The following is an 18526-nucleotide window of genomic DNA, read 5'->3' on the forward strand; positions in this document are numbered from 1 at the left end:
GGGAAAGTCGTGCTTTCTTTATTGACAAAATATAAAACGCGACATTTAACACTGTATCGATGTTACACGAGCGTGTCTCTTTATAATCTTGTACAAAAGCACACAACGAAAAACAGATACATAGAATTATATTATCTAATGTTTCACGAACATATTATTTTGTGTTTTTCTTCTTCATTGCTTCTTCATTCTTCATTGCTACATTGTGCCATCTAGAGTCACTCTAGGTTTCTCACCACTTGGGCATCTCCTCATGTGCTTCCAGGGCGGTCGATAAGGTACGTCTCACCTGATCACCTTGTCGGTGACTTTTCATTTGTTTAACATTTCATGGAGCGCATTATGTGCGCAAGTAAATTGTGGAAGCATTGTTTTTATTCTATCTTTATCACGCACTTTGTGGAACTACATTCGCATTTTACATTGAGTTAGAATAATTTGTAACTCAGTATATTTCCCTTGTACCGCAAGGGAACGCTTCTGTCGCGTCATCAACTGTGGTGGCTTTGACTTCACGCGAAAATTCCTCCTAGGGCGGAGCTTCCTCTTGACACGTGATCTGGCAGACTGCGCGCATGATTTGAATGGAGCGGTGGCTGTTAGCTTTGCGGGGTCGTGTATGAACAAACCTGACGCAGCCCCTGCCGTGGCGGCGGCGGAAGAGTGGGGAAAAGTTTCGTGTGTTTGTGCACCACGTTGCAGCTTCTCTCGTTTTAGAAATAGCTACACTGAAGTTCGATATTTTATCAACAATGGTCTCCTTTGCACCTTGCATCCGTGCGAATCAAATATACCGATGGAAAGTCGACGATCGAGCATCGTAATAATTTCACCATTCCAATACCAAATGTGGCAACACGCCTGCGGTCTGTGATCTTCGTGCTCTCAATTTTTCGCTGGTTCTTCGCTCTTCTGGGGCAAGATGAGCAGCTTAAGTCCCATGCATTTGAAGTTTTTAGACTCCATGAAGAAAAAATGTGCTTACTGAATATTAATTACAGCTTGATTAAAGCCCATTTTGTAAGGCGGGATTGACTAGCTCCCTTTTGAACATTTTTAATACATTTGAGCTTCAACGCCGACCTCAGGTGCCAGCTCTCTTCCAGATGCCTGCCCTCGTTCATGCTTTTATTTCATACAACAGCGCTGCCTGAGTATACACCTTAATCAACGAATAAAGGACTTGTAGAGAAAAGCTAGCAAGCTAAGCTGCCCTAAACACGTCAGCGCTTAATTTATGCCTGTACTCGCCTGCAAAGATAAACGACCTAAAATCTTAATTGGCGGCGAATGGCGTACGTTTTTCCATTTCCAAGTCTTTGATCGCTGCGACAAATGGTGTTGTTCGGTTCCATGTGTACCCATAGGCGAAAAATTGAAGCGTCTCAATGCAGATGGTCGCTCCTTTTGTTGTAGTTCTCCTTGCTCACGCAAGAAAATCTCGTTGATTCCTTGACCATGTCTGGGTTAGACATTGAAGGAGCCTTTATTCCAATGGCGACACATCCCACAATATCCGTGGTGCTGCCACGGAGAAGGAAACGCTCCATAATATCAGCATGGTCGGCTGCAGTCTAGGGAAAAGCGACCCATCACTTCCGCACAACGTGTAGGAGACGTCCCTTATGCAGCGACTAGCAGTTGTCTGGGGCCGCCCAACGTACCTGTCTCAACCGACGCTTCCCTGTAAACTACCCGCCCGCAGAGGATTTGCTCTTCGACTGTGGTCGATTGAATCCCGCAACGCAGTCTCCGCCGACGTGCGTCGTCGCTTAGATCGTCGATGTTTCGACAGGCCAAAATAACACCGGAGCTCCTCGTCGGTTATGTTATTCAGTGGCTGCTGTCGGTCATAACTGTATTTGTCGCTGTTCGAACCAATGGCCCAAGCTGCTGCTGCTGCTGCCACCGCCATGACAGTCTCGAGTTGTATTCGAAGGCTTTCTCCATTCACGCGTTGGGCCTGAGTTCACCTGCCGATGAAAAGCATATTTACATCCCAGGCGTGGAGTGTGATTATCATGCACGTACATGCTATGCTTGCCGTGCTTGCCGGCTACAGCAAAACGTGCTGACAGATACCAACAATCTTGTATTGTTGGCATTGTTGGTTGATAAGCCAAAATACAACCTTTGTCCGTAAAGTTCCGAGACTGAGTCCATTGAAATAAGTGCGTTTAACATTGAAATCATTTGTGCAGCACCCTTTAGAAATAGTCTCCCTTTCAGTCTACACGCAGCTTCTAACGCTTCTTGAGGTCTTGGAAACAGTTGGAAAACGCTTCTTTTAGCAAGGCTGTCAGCTCCTTTGTCGTGGCGTCTTGAAAGGCCTCCACGTTACCCTTCCAGCGACCTTTTAGGGCTCTCTTCACACGAGGAAACAGGAAAAAATCGCATCGGGAGAGGCCAGGCGAGTATGGCGGATGGGGAAGTACCGTAATGCTGTGCTTGGCGAGAAATTTTGTCACGCTGAGAGCAGTGTGCGGCCTTGCGTTATCGTGGAGAAGGCTCCATTGTCCAGACGCCCATAAGTCAGGGCGACGGCGTCGCAGTGCATCACACATGTGTTGGAGCACGCGGATATAAAACTCCTGATTCACCGTCTGCCCTTGTGGGACGAACTCGTGGTGCATGAAACCTCTGGCATCGAAAAAAAAATTTAGGCAGTGGCTTAGCTCTGGTTAAGCCTGGATATACAAGCGAAAGGCCAGTCGTACTACAAAGTCGTACCACGTGGTCGTTGTAACGGCGAGTCTTGGGATTTTCCTCTTCTGACTCTTGTTTAATCTTCCTCACTCGCTTGGCTGCTGTTGGCTGAAGATTCACCCAAGACACGCTTTTCGGCTTCTTTCCGAAGTCGTTTAGCAAGGCGTATTTCCCATTGTTCAGGCGTTTCGGCTGCACGTTCTGCTTTGGCTTTATCATTCGCTGTTGTGCAGCCAACTCCCAAGCGAGTTCTTCTGGATCGGACGAATTTAGTTTCTCAGCTTTTCTGCGTAGTCTAACAGCAGCCGCATTCTCCTTCCCTTCCATGTCGAGTGCGCACGCCTAGTCTCGCAAGCGCATTATATAGCCTCCTTGCGCATGCACATAACGCACATGTGCCGTAGCGCGCGGCTGCGCCGAAAGGTCAGGCGTCGGAGTCGGCGGCGGCGACGCTGTGGCAGCGGTGAGGAGCGACCGCCTGCGCGGCGGGTAGCGTCACTCGTTTTCGCGCATGCGCATAACTCACCAGTTCGGCTCACGCGAAGCTCGGCTTTGACCCGCGTAGCGAAGCTTTTCGCTTCAAAACTATTAGCATCGTCTTTGTTTCGGTCTTCTGCCGCCGCACCGTTCTCGACGCCGGAGAGCTTGTGGGCCGCCATTAGTCGCTCTGCCTCTTTGTTCAAGGATCGTATTGAAAACACCATGTTTCGTCTACAGCAATGATGCTGTCGACGAATGCAGCATCCTTCTATGCCTCGAAGAGCAAATCAGCGCTCACTGATGTCCGCGTGTCCTTCTGGTCATGTGTGAGGGAGTGCGGCACAAGTCTGGCATTCAGCTTTCGTTTCCCCAAGTTCGCACGCAAAATTTGGTGGCATGTTGTCTTACTAATGTCGAGAGCATCTGACAGAATGCGGACCGTAATGGTGCTGTACGATTTCCTTGATCGGAGCCACGTTGTTTTCATTCCGTGAATTTGAAGGGCACCCCTGCGTTGTGCCGTCTTCCACCGACGTTCTCCCCGAAACGAACCTCTTGTGCCACTCGAAAACTCGCGCCCGCGATAATGTCTCGCCGTAAGCGTCACGAAGGAGCTCATACGTCTGTGTGGCTGTCTTGCCAAGCTTCACACAGAATTTTATGTTTACACGCTGTTAGAGGTAGACGTCCATCTCTACACATTCACTCACAGTAGAATGCGCAGACTAGTGACAACGTATTTTTTTGCATGTAGTGCTATGTAGCGGCTGCCATGAAATTAACATAATTAGCTCAGGTTAGCCCGAAAAGGTGGCGCTACAGATACGCACCAACATTTGTTTTGGGGAATCATTTCTATAGAAGAAAATAAATCAGTCTCGAAACTTTGCGGACAAAGGTTGTATAGCACGTATAACGGACGTCATCGCCAATGAACCTGAGCACAACTGTTAAAAACACAGAACGCGTCAACTGTCGTTTGTTCCTTATCTCGGACTGCGATGACTTAAAAGCACTGTAGCCTGCACTGTAAGCAATTAGCATACAGCAAAAAAGCTGTTGGCACGTCGCTTCGGCACGTCGGCAGCCACGGATGACAACGACGATGGAACGTTGCTATGAATCATGCATGCGCCATTCTCCAAAAGCTTAGTATCAAAGAGCTCTGTCAGTTGGCATGGCGGTGCTGTCATCGAAAGAAGCGAAATGGTTGGGACATAATGCACCACATGTTCACTGCTCGCATTCGACCGTGGATAGACAGATGATGCCCGAAAGAGAAGACATGCCTTTGACGAGCCCTAGAAAGGCGTGGCGAGTGGCTTATGCCGAGAGAAATAGGGGATAAGTCATGATATTACGATTTGGGATATTGCGTTGATAACATCAAGCGGCGCTGGCGGTTTGGACTGCGCATTCTGAAGTGTTTGACTCGTGGACGCGGCACGCGTAAGGTGTTGTGGCATACCTTGCTTCATCTGGACGTCCTATTGTTTCGTTACTTTCCAGCGTTCCTTCACTGACGGCCGTCGCGCTAGGCCGGGGAGGGGGGGGGGGCTCAGAACTCGGGGCATTTGCATAGCAGCTCAACGCAAGTCTTCGTGGAACCAAACTGCGAAAAACTTTTGCTCTTGGAGTTGACTTGAATTCAAGTGTCTGCAAATTTTACCTAAGTTTGCTATGTAGAGGTTTGTTTGGTGGTCAAAATACGATATATGTGGCTTTTGAAGCATTTAACGGCATTCTATTTCTTCGTAAGTGGTTTTAAAGGTGCGAAAGGTAGTTATTTGCAGGAGATTATAGTGTCAGTAGATTATGCGAAGAGAATAAGATATTGGTATCGTCTGTATACCTTACAACTTGAAGGGAGCTATTCATCTCGACAATATCTTTGATATAAATGAGGAAGAATAATATATGCCTAATATTTATCCTTCAGTTACTCCATGTTTTAGCCTCGCATCCACTGATACCGCATTATTCATTTTAAATAGCTGATACCGACCATTCAAATAACCCTTGAGGAGGTGTAGTGCAACACCTCGCGCACCGTATCTCGATAACTTGGTGAGGATAAATCGAACAGCATAGAATAAAATGCTTTTTGATTGTCTAAAAACAAATCTAGTGTATATTTGTTACTTTCCATGTTTTCAATTATTCTGTCTGATGTACACAAGATCCTGTGCAGTCGACCGGTACTTCGGAAAATCATACTGACATCCAGTTATTACTCGATGTTTCCCAGGAAATGAAACTAATCAAAATAATGCTTCCAAAAATTTTAGATACTGCAGGAAGTGCTGAAATAGGTTTGTAGTTAGGTGTGCTTGCATCGTCACCTTTGAATATTGCAGTCATTTTAGTGATTTTCAGTGTTTTAGAAGTACGCCTGCAGTCGAAGTGAGGTTACTTATATACCCAAGGACTTCGCATATCAAAGGAGATATAAACCTTATTTGATTTCGATTAAGCTTATCGACGCCAGGAGTTACATTGCTTTTAAGTTTATCGACTATGTTTAAAATTCAACTTGGGTCAGTAGATAAAATAGAGTGATTTAGCCCTGCATCCACTGATATTGTGCCATCGCACACATTCACTTTGGTATATTGTAGGCACCTGCATTCACAGAGTGTGTGTTCATTGCACTCCATGTCTTTCCCCTCTGAGAGTATCACTATAAACTAAGAGCTGCGTAATGTTATTGCTTGTTTTCTTTCTGTAAATGAGCGTGTTTACAGCCTCCCATATTCATCGTTGGTTATTATGCACACCTTCAAAGGTTTTGATAGTAATACCGCTTCGTTTTCCTTAACTCGGTCGTTAAAGCATTTCGGCACTTCTTAAATTCTGTAAATACATTAGGATCTCATGAACGAATACAGTCATGGTATAACATTTTTTTAAATTTCTTACGCTGACAAAGCTTAGTATTAATCCACGGTTTCCTGTGCTCCCTTCTACTAAGGGAGGACAGCTTTAAAACAGAAAATGAGGCGCTATAGTAGTAGTAGTAAGTGGTTTTATTGAAATAATAATAGAAAGGAAGGAAAGGATTTTTGCTAGGCCCGGCATCTGCCATCGATACTGAAGCCCCTGAGCGGGGGCAGCGGAAATAAAGGATAACAGGCAGAATGGAGAAATCAAATGAAAGAGGTGAGGGGACAGGAAGAGAGGATAGGGGGAGAGGTAATATACACAAACTATTTACACAATAAGAATTGTGTACAGGTTGTGCGCGTGATTAGTTCATGATGGAGCACTCGCGGCGGCACTATATGATAAGATTTAGAACATTAGGGAGTTTGCGGGGATAATAAGGGCGCCACTATCACAGGGCAGGCCTAATTCGAAAGATATGGCAGAGGCCTTTGTACTGCAGTGGGCGTAGTCAGGCTGATGAATAATTATAATGATGAGGAGCGTAGTAAAGAATAGAATTTCTTGTAAGCCGTGTTGGAATTACCTGCATTGTACACCTTACACCAGTCAGTCAGCTCGACGAGACCGAAGAATTTTCTTTTCGTTTCAAGATTTATGACTTGCCGACTTTATAGCCTATTGTTGTGCTTGCTGTTTTGTTTTGAAAATGCAGAAAGTCGAAAAATTGGCAGATGGTCTCTTGGATCAAAAGGAAACATTCCGCTGCTAATTTCGCGTGGATTCAAGTTTGTTATGCATTTATCCAAGACTGTGACAGTCTGCTATGTGTCGAGTTGACTGCCTTATTTTTTTTTTTTGTGAAGCCGTACAGTCATGGAGAAAACTTTACAGGATGCGGATTTGGCGAAAAAATGGTAGGGTTTTAACGCAGCTAAACGGAGTAGACATGCGAAAGCATGTGTTTAGCCTTGTTGGCTCATCGTTTTGATTTATTTATTTATTGACCCTAAAGGCCCAGAACCGGGCATTACATAAGGGGGAATGTATCAAAGAAGCAGCAACCGACAACAAATTATAGAAAATGTACAGCAGGCAAAGTTGAGTTAACATTTTGGCATAAGAGAAGATTCTGGAACTGGGTGAAAACACATTAGTACACAAAACAAGCTCAGACATTCTTTAGCATAGCACAGGAACAACAGAACATAAGCAAAGTCAAAGTGTACCGGCAAAATGTAACGGCATTCGTAACTTACACAGGAGTCAAGCACTGTACGACGCATTTTCTTTGTTCAACAGTGTTAGTAAAGCTGCTTGAGAACACGATGATTCGGTATGGCTGACCATGCTGGATGGCAGTGCGTTCCATTCATTTACCGCCAATAACAGCGGTGACTTCTGACATTTTAGTGTGCGAGCGAGGATCGGGCGGACTTTATGCGCATGATCCAGGCGAGCTGAGCAATGGGGCGCAAAAAAAATATGATTTCGAGAGAATGGCTGGTCGCTATGGATTAACGTGTGAAAGAATGACAACCGAGTAAACTTTATACGCGTAACAAGAATGAATTTGAAGATTCAGGGTTTGCTTTAGTGCTGATACGCTCTGGTGACGTGAGTAAGATGACAGTATGAATCTGGCTGTTTTATTTTGCACCGATTCCGGGGCATTCGTAAGATTCGCGTTAGAAGGATGCCATGTAATATAGGCGTATTCAAGAGATGACCAGATCAGCGTGTTGTAGGCGCTGTGTCTTGTTTCAGTGTTCGCGAGGGGTAAACGTCGTTTCAAAAGACCAATTTTTTTAAAAGCTTTGTTAGCTATGTATTCTATGTGAGCATCCCTGGTCAGGTTATGATTGAGAAATACTCCTAGATATTTGGTACATGACAGAAAATCAATTCCCTTATTATTTAATCTGTAACTATTTTATGACGTTTCTGCTACGCAGGAGAATCTTATATGTTCAGTTTTACTCACATTAATGTCCATCTGCCCTGATAAACACCCTTCCGTTAGTTCTGCTAAGTCGAACTGAAGTGCTAGGACATCATCAGGGTAGTTATTTGTCTGTAAATTACGCAGTTATCTGCGAAAAGCTGTATCGGTGATGTAATATTCGAGTGTATGTCGTTTATATAAACGAAAAAAAGCAAGGGCCTTAATAACGAGCCATGCGGAACTCCGGATGTCACACGAGTGGGAACGAATGTTCTCCAGCGACCGTCAGGACGGCCAACTTGGGCTAATCCGACGGGCTCAGCTGGCAGCAGCATCCAGCGGAGCCCTGGACTAGAGGTAGACGGCCACTGCTAAGAAGATGGAGGACACCATCTGATTCCGCGAATCTCACAAATCTTAGAGCTCAATAAAGGTTTTTCCTCCTCCTCTCAATTTTGACCGAATGGTAACGATCGGTTCGAAACTGCTCGATCCATGAAGTTGTTTTATCGTCTAACTGAAAATTACGGGTATTTAGTAGTAAGCATTATTAAGCAACACGGTCAAAATCTTTTGAAAAGTCAATAAAAGTGGCATCTGTGAAATGGGACGTATGCAGGCTTTCATGAAGGTCAGTCGCAAGTTGAAGTTTAGACTGGCATGATTGATTGCGTCGAAATCCATGTTGGTTCTCGAGAAGTAAGTTATTTAGGTTCAAATGGTTCACGATTCTGGAAATCAAGATATGCTCTAGTGGTTTGCAACAGGTACAAATAAGCGAGATAGGCCTGTAGTTGTTTGGATCGGTGTTACTACATCATTTATGTATAGGGATGATGTCGTCCGGAAGGAGTCCTATATCCAAAGATTGTTGAAATATTAGTGTGAGCAAAGCCGATGATTCGGGGCATGTTAATTTAAGAATTTTGGTGCTAATCTCATTGGGTCCTGGGGCTTTTTTTATTTCCAATTTGTCGATGGCGCGGGCAACGCCATCTGTTGTGATACTAACAGGTGCGATTAGAAACCGTATTACTGGTGCAGAAAGAGGCGGTAAGTTATCAAAAGGGAGTTTATTTGTGAATGTGTCACTAAAAGACTTATTGAAGATTTCGATGCACTTGTCTAATGGTAAGGGTGACCCGTCTGCTGCAGTCAATGCTGGCGAAACGTTGTTTTAGGATTGACAGTGCGCCAAAACCTTTTGGGATCACTTTTTAAGAGATTCGGAAGTGTATCGTTATAATATTTTGGTTTCGCTTCTTCCAGTTAGCTTGAAGTTATCGTAGTGAGTTGGTTGTATTTATGCCAGTCGAGCGGTGCATTAGTTCTCGAAGCCCTTCTGTGTGCCCTCTTCTTTCTGTTTAAATACATTTTGCAAACTTCAGTGAACCAGGGATCGTTTATGCTGTTTGATATTCTGAGCTTTGGAACAAATGTCTCCTCAATTTCTTTTAGTTTATCACGGAATAAACACCAATTTTCATTTGTAGTGAGATTCGTGAAGTCACGGCGGAAATCAGCTGCAAAGTTTGTAAGAATGCTATTCATTTTAGGCAGGTCTGCACGTGCATAGTCCAGTATCTGTTTACTTTAGCGGAGCGAGGATGAGGCAAGCTGAAGCTGCAGTGAATAATCTTGTGGTCGGTGATTTCCCTCAGCACACGAGTAGATGCATCGTCAGCGACGCACATCAAGAATTCGCAAGATTTCATTGAGAAGGTCAAGGACGTTACCCTGGATGAAAACGATATACTTGTGTCATTCGATGTTTGCTCATTGTTCACGAGTGTTCCGGTCGAACTTGCCGTACACACCTGCAAAGAGGCCCTGAAGAACGATCCATCCTTCCCTGATCGTACGCCGTTGGAAGTTGGCGAGATCACTGAACTCCTTCGCTTCTGTCTGGCTAACACGTATTTCGTTTACAACGGTACGCTGTACAAGCTGATTTTTGGTACTGCTATGGGAGCGTCAATTTCAGTGACGGCTGCCAACCTTACAATGGAAGCCATTGAAAGCAAAGCCCTGAACTCATTCAAGCCACGTCCAAAGGTGTTCCTGAGGTACGTGGATGACTGTTTTTGCATTCTGAACAAGCAGAATCTACAAAGCTTCCTTGACCATCTCAATGCCACGGAGCCATCTATAAATTTTACCGCGGAAGAGGAAATTAATGACAGCATCCCGTTTTTGGACATCAACGTCAAGCGTGCCGCGTGCCGCTTAAGTTTTAGCGTGTTCCGAAAGCCGACGCACTCCGGACGATATCTCGACTTTGAATCATCCCACCCCTTGGCTCACAAGCGATCAGTTGTCTCGTCACTACTGAACCGTGCAAGAAATGTCTGCGCAGACCCGGAAAGCTTCAGCAATGAACTTAAGGTGATAAAAAGGGATCTCGAGCAAAACGGTTACCCCAGGAACCTTGTGAACAAAATGTCTAAAAACTTGCAACGCACGAGGAGACAACGAGATGGAACCGCAAAAACCATGAAGCGTGCTGCAGTTCCTTATGTACCTGCACTCAGTGAAACCCTTTCCCGAATCTTCAGGAAGCACGGAGTGCACATCGCCCACGTGCCGACAAGCAAGCTACGTGCCGAACTTGTGAACGTAAAGGACCCCCTGCCACGCGCCAAATTTCCTGGTGTGGTTTACAAAGTTCCTTGCAATGACTGCACATCCGTCTATATCGGCGAAACCGGGAACTTCCAGCGACGAATGAAAGATCATCAAGGCGACGTAAGGAACCATCGCGCATCAAAGAACGCTATCGCCGAGCATGTGCAGATCACTGGCCACGAGATAGCCTGGGATGAGGCGGAGATTGTAGCCACAGAAAGGAATAATTTGAAAAGACTGCATCTAGAATCATTAGTCATCCAGACGACGAAAGATACTTTGAACAGGAATCAAGGCTCTCTTCATCATATCTACGCAAAAAGATTAGGAACAATCCTGAAGACTATATAATCCCGCCTTCTTCTTTGACAGTCTTATTGTGAACAAGGGTCCCGTACGGGACCCGAAACGTCATTTTCGTTTGTTTTTGACTTGGTCAGTGACCCAAACTTCACCCTGTTATTATCGTCAGGATCTTTGGTGAAAACTAGATCTAAGATATCATCGCCACGTGTGGGTTCATCAAGCATTTGGGTTAGTTGGAAAAGTTGCATTAGAAGAAGAAACCGAATGAATTCTTCCCGGTTATTGTCAGCGATGAAAAAACAGTTCAACCAGTTAATTAAAGGGCAGTTGAAATCCCCGCACAGGACAAGAATTGATTTCGGAAATTCAAGGGTAACTTGTTCTAACACTTCATTCAGGCAATCAGTAAAATCTGACGTAGAGTCAGGCGGTCGATGAAGTACCCCTATGATAAGATTCCTATATTCGCGATGCGCCGATACCCAAATCATTTCCAGTGCTGTTCCAATGGGTACGATGCTCGGGCGATATTCCTTATTTACTATTGTGACTACTCCTCCCTCGCTTGAATCAACCCTATCTTTACGAAAAATTTGAAACAATGGTGGAAAAGATAATTCACAATCAGGAATGCCGTACGAAAGCCACGTTTCGGTGCCGACAATTACATCTGCAGAACATGTGTAGGTGAAGTATTTGAGAACATGAAGTTTGGTTAGTGTGCTGCGAAAGTATGCTGGGCCTTCGGCACGTCTGGCGACGATATTAGGCTCAGGTTAAGCTCTGGTCGAGGTTAAGCTGACCTGATCTGTTCGCGCCGCAGATGGTAGTTGATTAAGACAGCGATGTTCAGTGCACAGCGCGAGAGTGTGTTGCAGCTTAACACGAGGCGCGATCGGCTGCGGCGATAGCATAGTGCTCTCGTGCAGTGGCCAGTGAAGCTGGCCTGTTTGCAACGCTGCGGGTTCGAAACCCAGTTGTGACAATGTTTATTTCATTTCTGCATGGTACTAAATCAACAAATTTATCAGACAGCGAACAGGAAGCTCACTAAGAAAGAGGAGGATATGTGGAGAAAACTAATAATAATAATTGGTTTTTTGGGGTGGAAAGGAAATGGCGTAGTATCTGTCTCATATATCGTTGGACACCTGAACCGCGCCGTATGGGAAGGGATAAAGGAGGGAGTGAAAGAAGAAAGGAAGAAGAGGTGCCGTAGTGGAGGGCTCCGGAATAATTTCGACCACGTGGGGATCTTTAACGTGCACTGACATCGCACAGCACACGGGCGCCTTAGCGTTTTTCCTCCATGAAAACGCAGCCGCCGCGGTCGGGTTCGAACCCGGGAACTCCGGTTCAGTAGTCGAGCGCCCTAACCACTGAGCCACCGCGGCGGGGTGGAGAAAACTGCAGACGGGGGTTTTTCCCAACCCAGTACACTACTGCAAGTGGCACCATGAAGTTTTCAAATCACACTGCAAATCCTGGGAGGTTTTGCTCTGCAGCCCAGAGCCTAACGTCCAGCAGGGCATCATCAGTCAAGCCCTTGCTGCTGCTGTGCCCAAAGGTATTCCGGCCGACGGCTCCGGGGGAAATGGACTTCTCCCCTGGCGTTCATTGACTGGTGTCCCATTAAAGTTCTTTCTCTCTGTCTTCTGCATGGGATGCTGCTATGCTATAGGTTTTGCCAAGGTCACCCCCAAGGCCAAGCTTCACACAAACTCAGTAAGTCGGTGAAACCTCGTGAAGTCGTGCTCTCGCACTAAAATGTATGTCTGTAGGATCATTCAAAGCAAATCAGTCGAAAGTATGAAGCGAGAAGTGACACGTGTGCTCTGTCTTCTGCAAGAATATCAGCCGGCTGCCTAAGCAAGGCGTAAATATTATTTATTCCGCAAATCGGCCCCCTATTGGGTTTAAATTCGTTTTTTTTTTGTTTTTACACCCTTGATGTTCAATCGGAAGCTACATGGCGGACACGAGGGACACATGAACGACACTGATGGCAGGCAGTCATACGTCGCTACTTGCCTCTAAGACAATTGAAGCGCTGCAACGAAAGTGGCATTTCGCATTTGCAATGTCGAGCATTGCATTCTACTCTCGATACCAAGCACGCAACGCGGCGATAGGGAAAGTTGCGCCCAAATATATCTCATTAAATAGTCCACAACCAAAGTGTTACGCAACTATACTGGCCCCAAAATCCATCTGCGACGAGAACGGGCCGATGCTGCAGAGTACATATAGAGCAGTGTTTCTCGTACTACAGCCTCTCTGAAAATCGCTATACAGCTGCAGTGGGCATAGGAGCTAACATTATCCACCGAAGGGCCTAGCTCCGCATCTCTTCGGTCATCGCACAGTTTCTCCGGCAAAGGAGCGCAGCTTGGGCCAAAAGTGACACGCGCGGGCTGCTTTAAGAAACTGGGGCAGATGCATGCTACTAGCTGAAGATTCTAGTTTTAAAAAACTGAGGGACAGCGCTAGTGAAGTCCATAAATTGGAACTAGCGACGAAGACTTGTTGCTGAGCAAAGCAGGAAACTGAAATTCGAGGACACAGTTTGCCGAACAAAGTGAACAATTCCATCTCCTTAATACTAAGCTTTGGGTATACCCATTTCATTATATTGTGGACCACAAAACGCCCTATAGCTGACCTATGCCCGGGCCACATAATTACGTTAGGTCACACGGAGGATTCATTTAAGCCTTGCCTATACCAGGTGTTTCAGGGAAAATCTTAAGTAATTTTCAAAAATAGCCTTTTTTGATAAAAATATGGCTTTTGCGGCATATTATTGCCAGTGTTGGCGGACAGCGGAAAGCCGGTGAATTGTTTCAAGTAGTAAAGTGGTCAACTAATTTCTGATAAGTAACTTTTTAACTATCACAGCTGGGCAACTGGTTGCAATTAGACATTTGTAGCCGGTCGTTAGTAATAGCCATATCAGTTTTTAGAATTTCGAAAACGCGATTATCCTCGGCACTGTGGAGCAACAAAGTTTGTCTACATCGTGCCAAAATATATGCGCTTTCGAAAAGCAAGCAGGCAAAGCAATCTTTCCATTGAACGTAACTAGTCAAAAGAGCCGAATTTTATCGAGCCACAGAGCCAAGGGTAATCGCGTTTTATAAATTATAAAAAGTGATATGACTTAATAACGACCGGCTACAAATCTCTAATTGTCACTAGGCGCCTAATTGTAATAGTTAAAAATTAATTATTGAAAATTGAATTATTGATGCTGACCACTTAAAACATTCACCGGTTTTATGTTTTCCGCCAACACTGGTAAGACTATGCTGAAACAGCCATACTTTTGCCACAAAAAAAATGTATTTATGAGAATTACTTAAATTCTTCCCTGAAACACCTGGTATAAAACTCGGGGACGACATCAAATATGCAAATGTCTCCGCATTAGGGAGCAGAGTAAGCCAGATCCGTTGACATTCGGATATTTTGTTCGCACAGCGCCCCCGCCTACGGGGCTTCTGAATGCGGCTTCTCCGCAGTTACCTGTCGACCTGCTGCTCACTGTGGGCCAGCTGCAGCAGCAGCGCGTCCATGCGGCAGCGCTCCGCGGTGGTCTCCTTCTCGGCGCAGCAGGCGAGCAGGGAGGCGTCGTTGGCGAGCTCCAGCCGCCGGCTGCTCTGCAGCTTGCTCAGCGACTCCTCGTAAAAGGAGCGCAGCTCGGCCAGCTGGCCCTCGAAGTGGCTGCGCATGCGCTCGTTCTCTTCGGCCAGCCTGCGGAGGGGGACAGCACAGAGAGGAGGCTACCGCCACGGCATCCGACGCCTCGTGTCAGCATACTGCAAGGCGATATCCTGCATTACTGCTTCGTTCAGGCTCAGCTCTCTTTCAAAGATAATCATGACAAAGAAAACGGATAGCCAGATCCCCGTTTATGACAGCCATTCTACGAGTGCGTTTTCGACTTTGATGAACCAACCCGGCATTCCCCCCCCCCCCCCCCCCCCCCCGCCGTGTGCTGCCGACTGTATAAAAGTTTGCAGCAACCAATTAGCCACGGCACCGACCCGAGCGAAATTTTTTCAGATCGCAGTACCGGGAACTCACATACATGTTTTGTCTGAAAAACTAACTTTTTATAAAAAAAGATTACCACTGTAGTTGCACCCTTCTTCCGACTACTTTACAATTTCGTAGGTTTTGATTCCTTGAAAACACGCTGGTCAAGTTTTTTTTTCTCTTTGTAGCGAAAGCTGCACTACGATAGCCGGAGCGATTTCGCCCGTCTTAGCCATCTGCTCCTACTGCGCAAGCGCGAGTTTCGCCACAGGTGCGCCGCGCGTGACGTCACAGCTGCGCCGGTGGTGGTGAAAAGCATTTATTTAGCTATATATACAGAGAGGTGCTCGGGGAGAGGCCCCCCGAACCAGTCCCCTCTCCAGGACTGCCGAGCAGCTCTCTGTCGAGAGAGCACCTCTCTGCCGAGAGGGACTCCCTTTCTCATTCCGGGACCCCGTTGGTCCTGACCGCTGCGCTGATCCGCCGAACCAGGGCCTGTTGGGCCGATAGTTCCTGGCAGCCGAGCAGAGCCTCCGCCCCTTCCTCTCGGGTAGAGGAAGGGGTGATGGTGGGGGGAGGGGGGGGGAGGATTTTGTCTGCATGCGCAAACCATGTGAAAGGTATCGGCCACCTCCCCACAGAATGAGCAGCGGCCGTCAAAAGAATCAAAGTGCTTGAGAACCTCCGGGCACAGCGGGTGTTTGTAAAGAGCCTAAGGAGAGTTCGTTCGCCAGCTTTACCCAGTCCCTTCATAGGAACCGGGTAGCGCCGGTGTTCGACACGATAGTGGTCAGTAATATCTTTAAAAGAAAGAAGAGGGCTGTGATATGGGTTAAGGTCCTCCCAAGGAACGCCTGGTGCCCGGTAAGTGAGTGCGCGGGCTGCTTCATCGGCGGCTTCGTTACCTTGCATGCCTTGGTGGCCGGGCACCCATAGCAATGAGTTGGATCGCAGTCGCGAGTACTGTGGCGAAGAATTCGGTGAGCAAGTGGAGTGATCCAACCGAACTCTGCGCCGCCGCCGCGAACGCCGACGACTCCGCCGCGTCGCCCCCTCCCCCGCTGCGTGTTGGCGCCACGACTAGCTGTGTGCCTTACTGCGCATGCGCGTGGGGTCGAATGAATACTGGCGGCGATGCACTCTGCCGTCAGTTGCAAGCCACGGAAGAAGGGAAGTCTTGCTCGCTGCGGCAGCAACGTAGGCTCCGGGAAATGAACTCGACGGACCCCGAAGTCGATGCCCGGGCTGTTCGGCACGACTGACAGACTCACAGGCTGACGGCAGTTCGGCTCCATCAGTTAGTGGCTCCTTTCGCTACGTATACTATAGGTATAGCAGAGCTAAGCTGCCGCATTTTTTTTGCATGCACCCTTGGAGGGTAGCTTAACATAGAGGTGTCTTTCACGGTGTGTCTGAACCTGTTTGTGACGGAGTACACTTGTGATGTCTGCATGATGTTCACGTCGTGACTTTTCTGAATGTATTAAAAAAAAACTTGCGAAAGGAGGCCAACCTTGAACAAACACGCTCGCACAGTATTAAGATGCCCGCATGTTCCACGTGTTTTTTCCAAAGGAGCATGATCACTCATAAGCGTCCCTGGAATGAGTCGTACAAAGCTATTGATGTGACAGAATTCAACTCAGAAGACACCACTGCTGCGCGCAATACTTTCTTGTTCGTGACGCGCACCCTTTCTCCAAATTTAGATATGCCATTTCAGCGATGTTTAAGATTTCCGTGATGTTTAAGACTTCCGCTAAAATAATTCGGTTATCACATTATGGCGGCGCAAATCGAATTCATAAGTGCATGCATCACAGCTGCAGCTGTCATTTAATCGAAAGCTCGAATAGGACACATGATTTCAAAAGCACTCTTGATTGAACTACTACGAAGTTGTTCAAAAAGTGAAAGAGTACCGCTACACCCTTACGTACAAGTTGCACCCGAAGGAGCTGCAACACCCTTTCCCCCGTGGGCCTTTGAAGCGTGCATGGATGCATTAACGGTGCTCAGTGCACCCTTTAAAAAAATACGATGGTCGACTCGCGTAGTTAGGTCAAATGCGAATTAGGTGCGCTGGCAGTTCGGTTTTACTTTAAGTTCCGGTGTTCAGATCAAGTGTTCCCGGATGGCAGTTGTTCGGATAGCGATAATGGGCCAATGTCCATGTAGGCGGAATTGGTCATTCTCTCCATTACATTCATAGATGCCTGGGAGTCTTCATAGCACTCCTGGCGTAGTGGTGCAGCGGTAGAGCGATGCGCCAATGCCCTTCTGTATTGCAGATGCTGCCATCGGGGGACTTGGGTTGAGTTGCGATCCAGGTTGCTCTTCGCGAACAGCCTCTCACGAATCATTCTCTCACGAACAGCCTCTCACGAAAATATCCGGTGTAGTCGGTGAGGCCGCAGTGCGATTTTCGGTCGCTGCTTTCACATGCAACACCGACACAACGAATTCGGTCGGAGGAACAGGCAATGTTCCTTGACGTTTGCATAGGTAACCCATTATTGAACGCAACAGAAACGTCACACGGAATGTGTTGATGATTTTATGACCAGCGTATTTTTAGATGCAATGCAATATTTTGCATGTTTGATTAGAATAAACAGTTTTGCTTCTACCGCGGCAACAGCTCCCACGTGACCGCACGTCGCACGCCGTCTCGGCGCTCCCCAATGGTCAGTCGCAGAGCGAACACACCGTCACTGCGACTGAATACCAACCGGACGGAACTCGATCGCAAGCCGTGTGCGACAAGACCGACGGCCCTCCCCAGTCGCAGACCGACGAAGTTCGCAGTGTCTCAGGCGAAAATCGCATGCGTGTGAAACGGGCCTGACACGGGGGAGCAGCCTGGCAGAAAACCGGCTTCAGACAAAGAGACAAACACACAGAGAAGCACACAACGACTAAATGCGGGGTATGGTCACTATGTGTTAGCGCACTAAAAAAAACAAGAAAAATAGGGCTGTGGAAAGGGTGCCGTCAGTAGTGTTACGCTTTAAGGATACAGATATTTTTTACAGCGTACGAGCAAAATTCACCACCGTCAGCCGATGGAAGTTGAGAGCAGAACATGAACCTCCCATTTTGGGTAGAAAACAGCGCGAACGGACGAAGGACAGAGAACAAGGAAACGCAAAGATAAGTCCTGACTCGCAACTATTACTTTTGTTCAGAAAAAAAACATATTTATAACTAACAACCACATGACCTAATAGCTCCAGCGCACATGCCCAGAGTACAATCTAAGGACCACATCATAGGTCAATGGCTAAAACCCCTACACCGCGATAGCAGGACAGCCGGGATAACAAAAAAAGCACGAAAAACCGTTAAAAAACAAAATCGCTAAAGCAAATCGTGTGTTAACTAGGAAAGCAACCTATTTATGACTAGCAATAACGAAGGCTGACTGGCGAATTCATCCTGTTTTTTTTCGATTATGGCGCGCTTCCGTTAACTCTCTCGTTGCCTTATCTCTGCGACGAAATGAAATGCGCATGCGCGCGGATAAATTTTCTTCACACTTTC

The 18526-nt window shown here is 46.7% G+C and overlaps 1 protein-coding gene across 5 annotated transcripts in view; it reads right to left on the reverse strand.

The window, feature by feature from the left end:
• The window catches only part of LOC144110515 (protein FAM184A-like), a 122428-nt gene that overhangs the window by 62062 nt on the left and 41840 nt on the right, over positions 1 to 18526 (reverse strand). For all 5 annotated transcript variants that reach the window (XM_077643517.1, XM_077643526.1, XM_077643508.1 and 2 more), the window contains one exon: positions 14471 to 14698. In XM_077643517.1, the coding sequence (XP_077499643.1) occupies positions 14471 to 14698 (228 nt within the window). The remainder of the gene's footprint in view (positions 1 to 14470; positions 14699 to 18526) is intronic.

This window comes from Amblyomma americanum, chromosome 1 (assembly GCF_052857255.1).
Source record: "Amblyomma americanum isolate KBUSLIRL-KWMA chromosome 1, ASM5285725v1, whole genome shotgun sequence".
Lineage (NCBI taxonomy): Eukaryota > Metazoa > Arthropoda > Arachnida > Ixodida > Ixodidae > Amblyomma > Amblyomma americanum.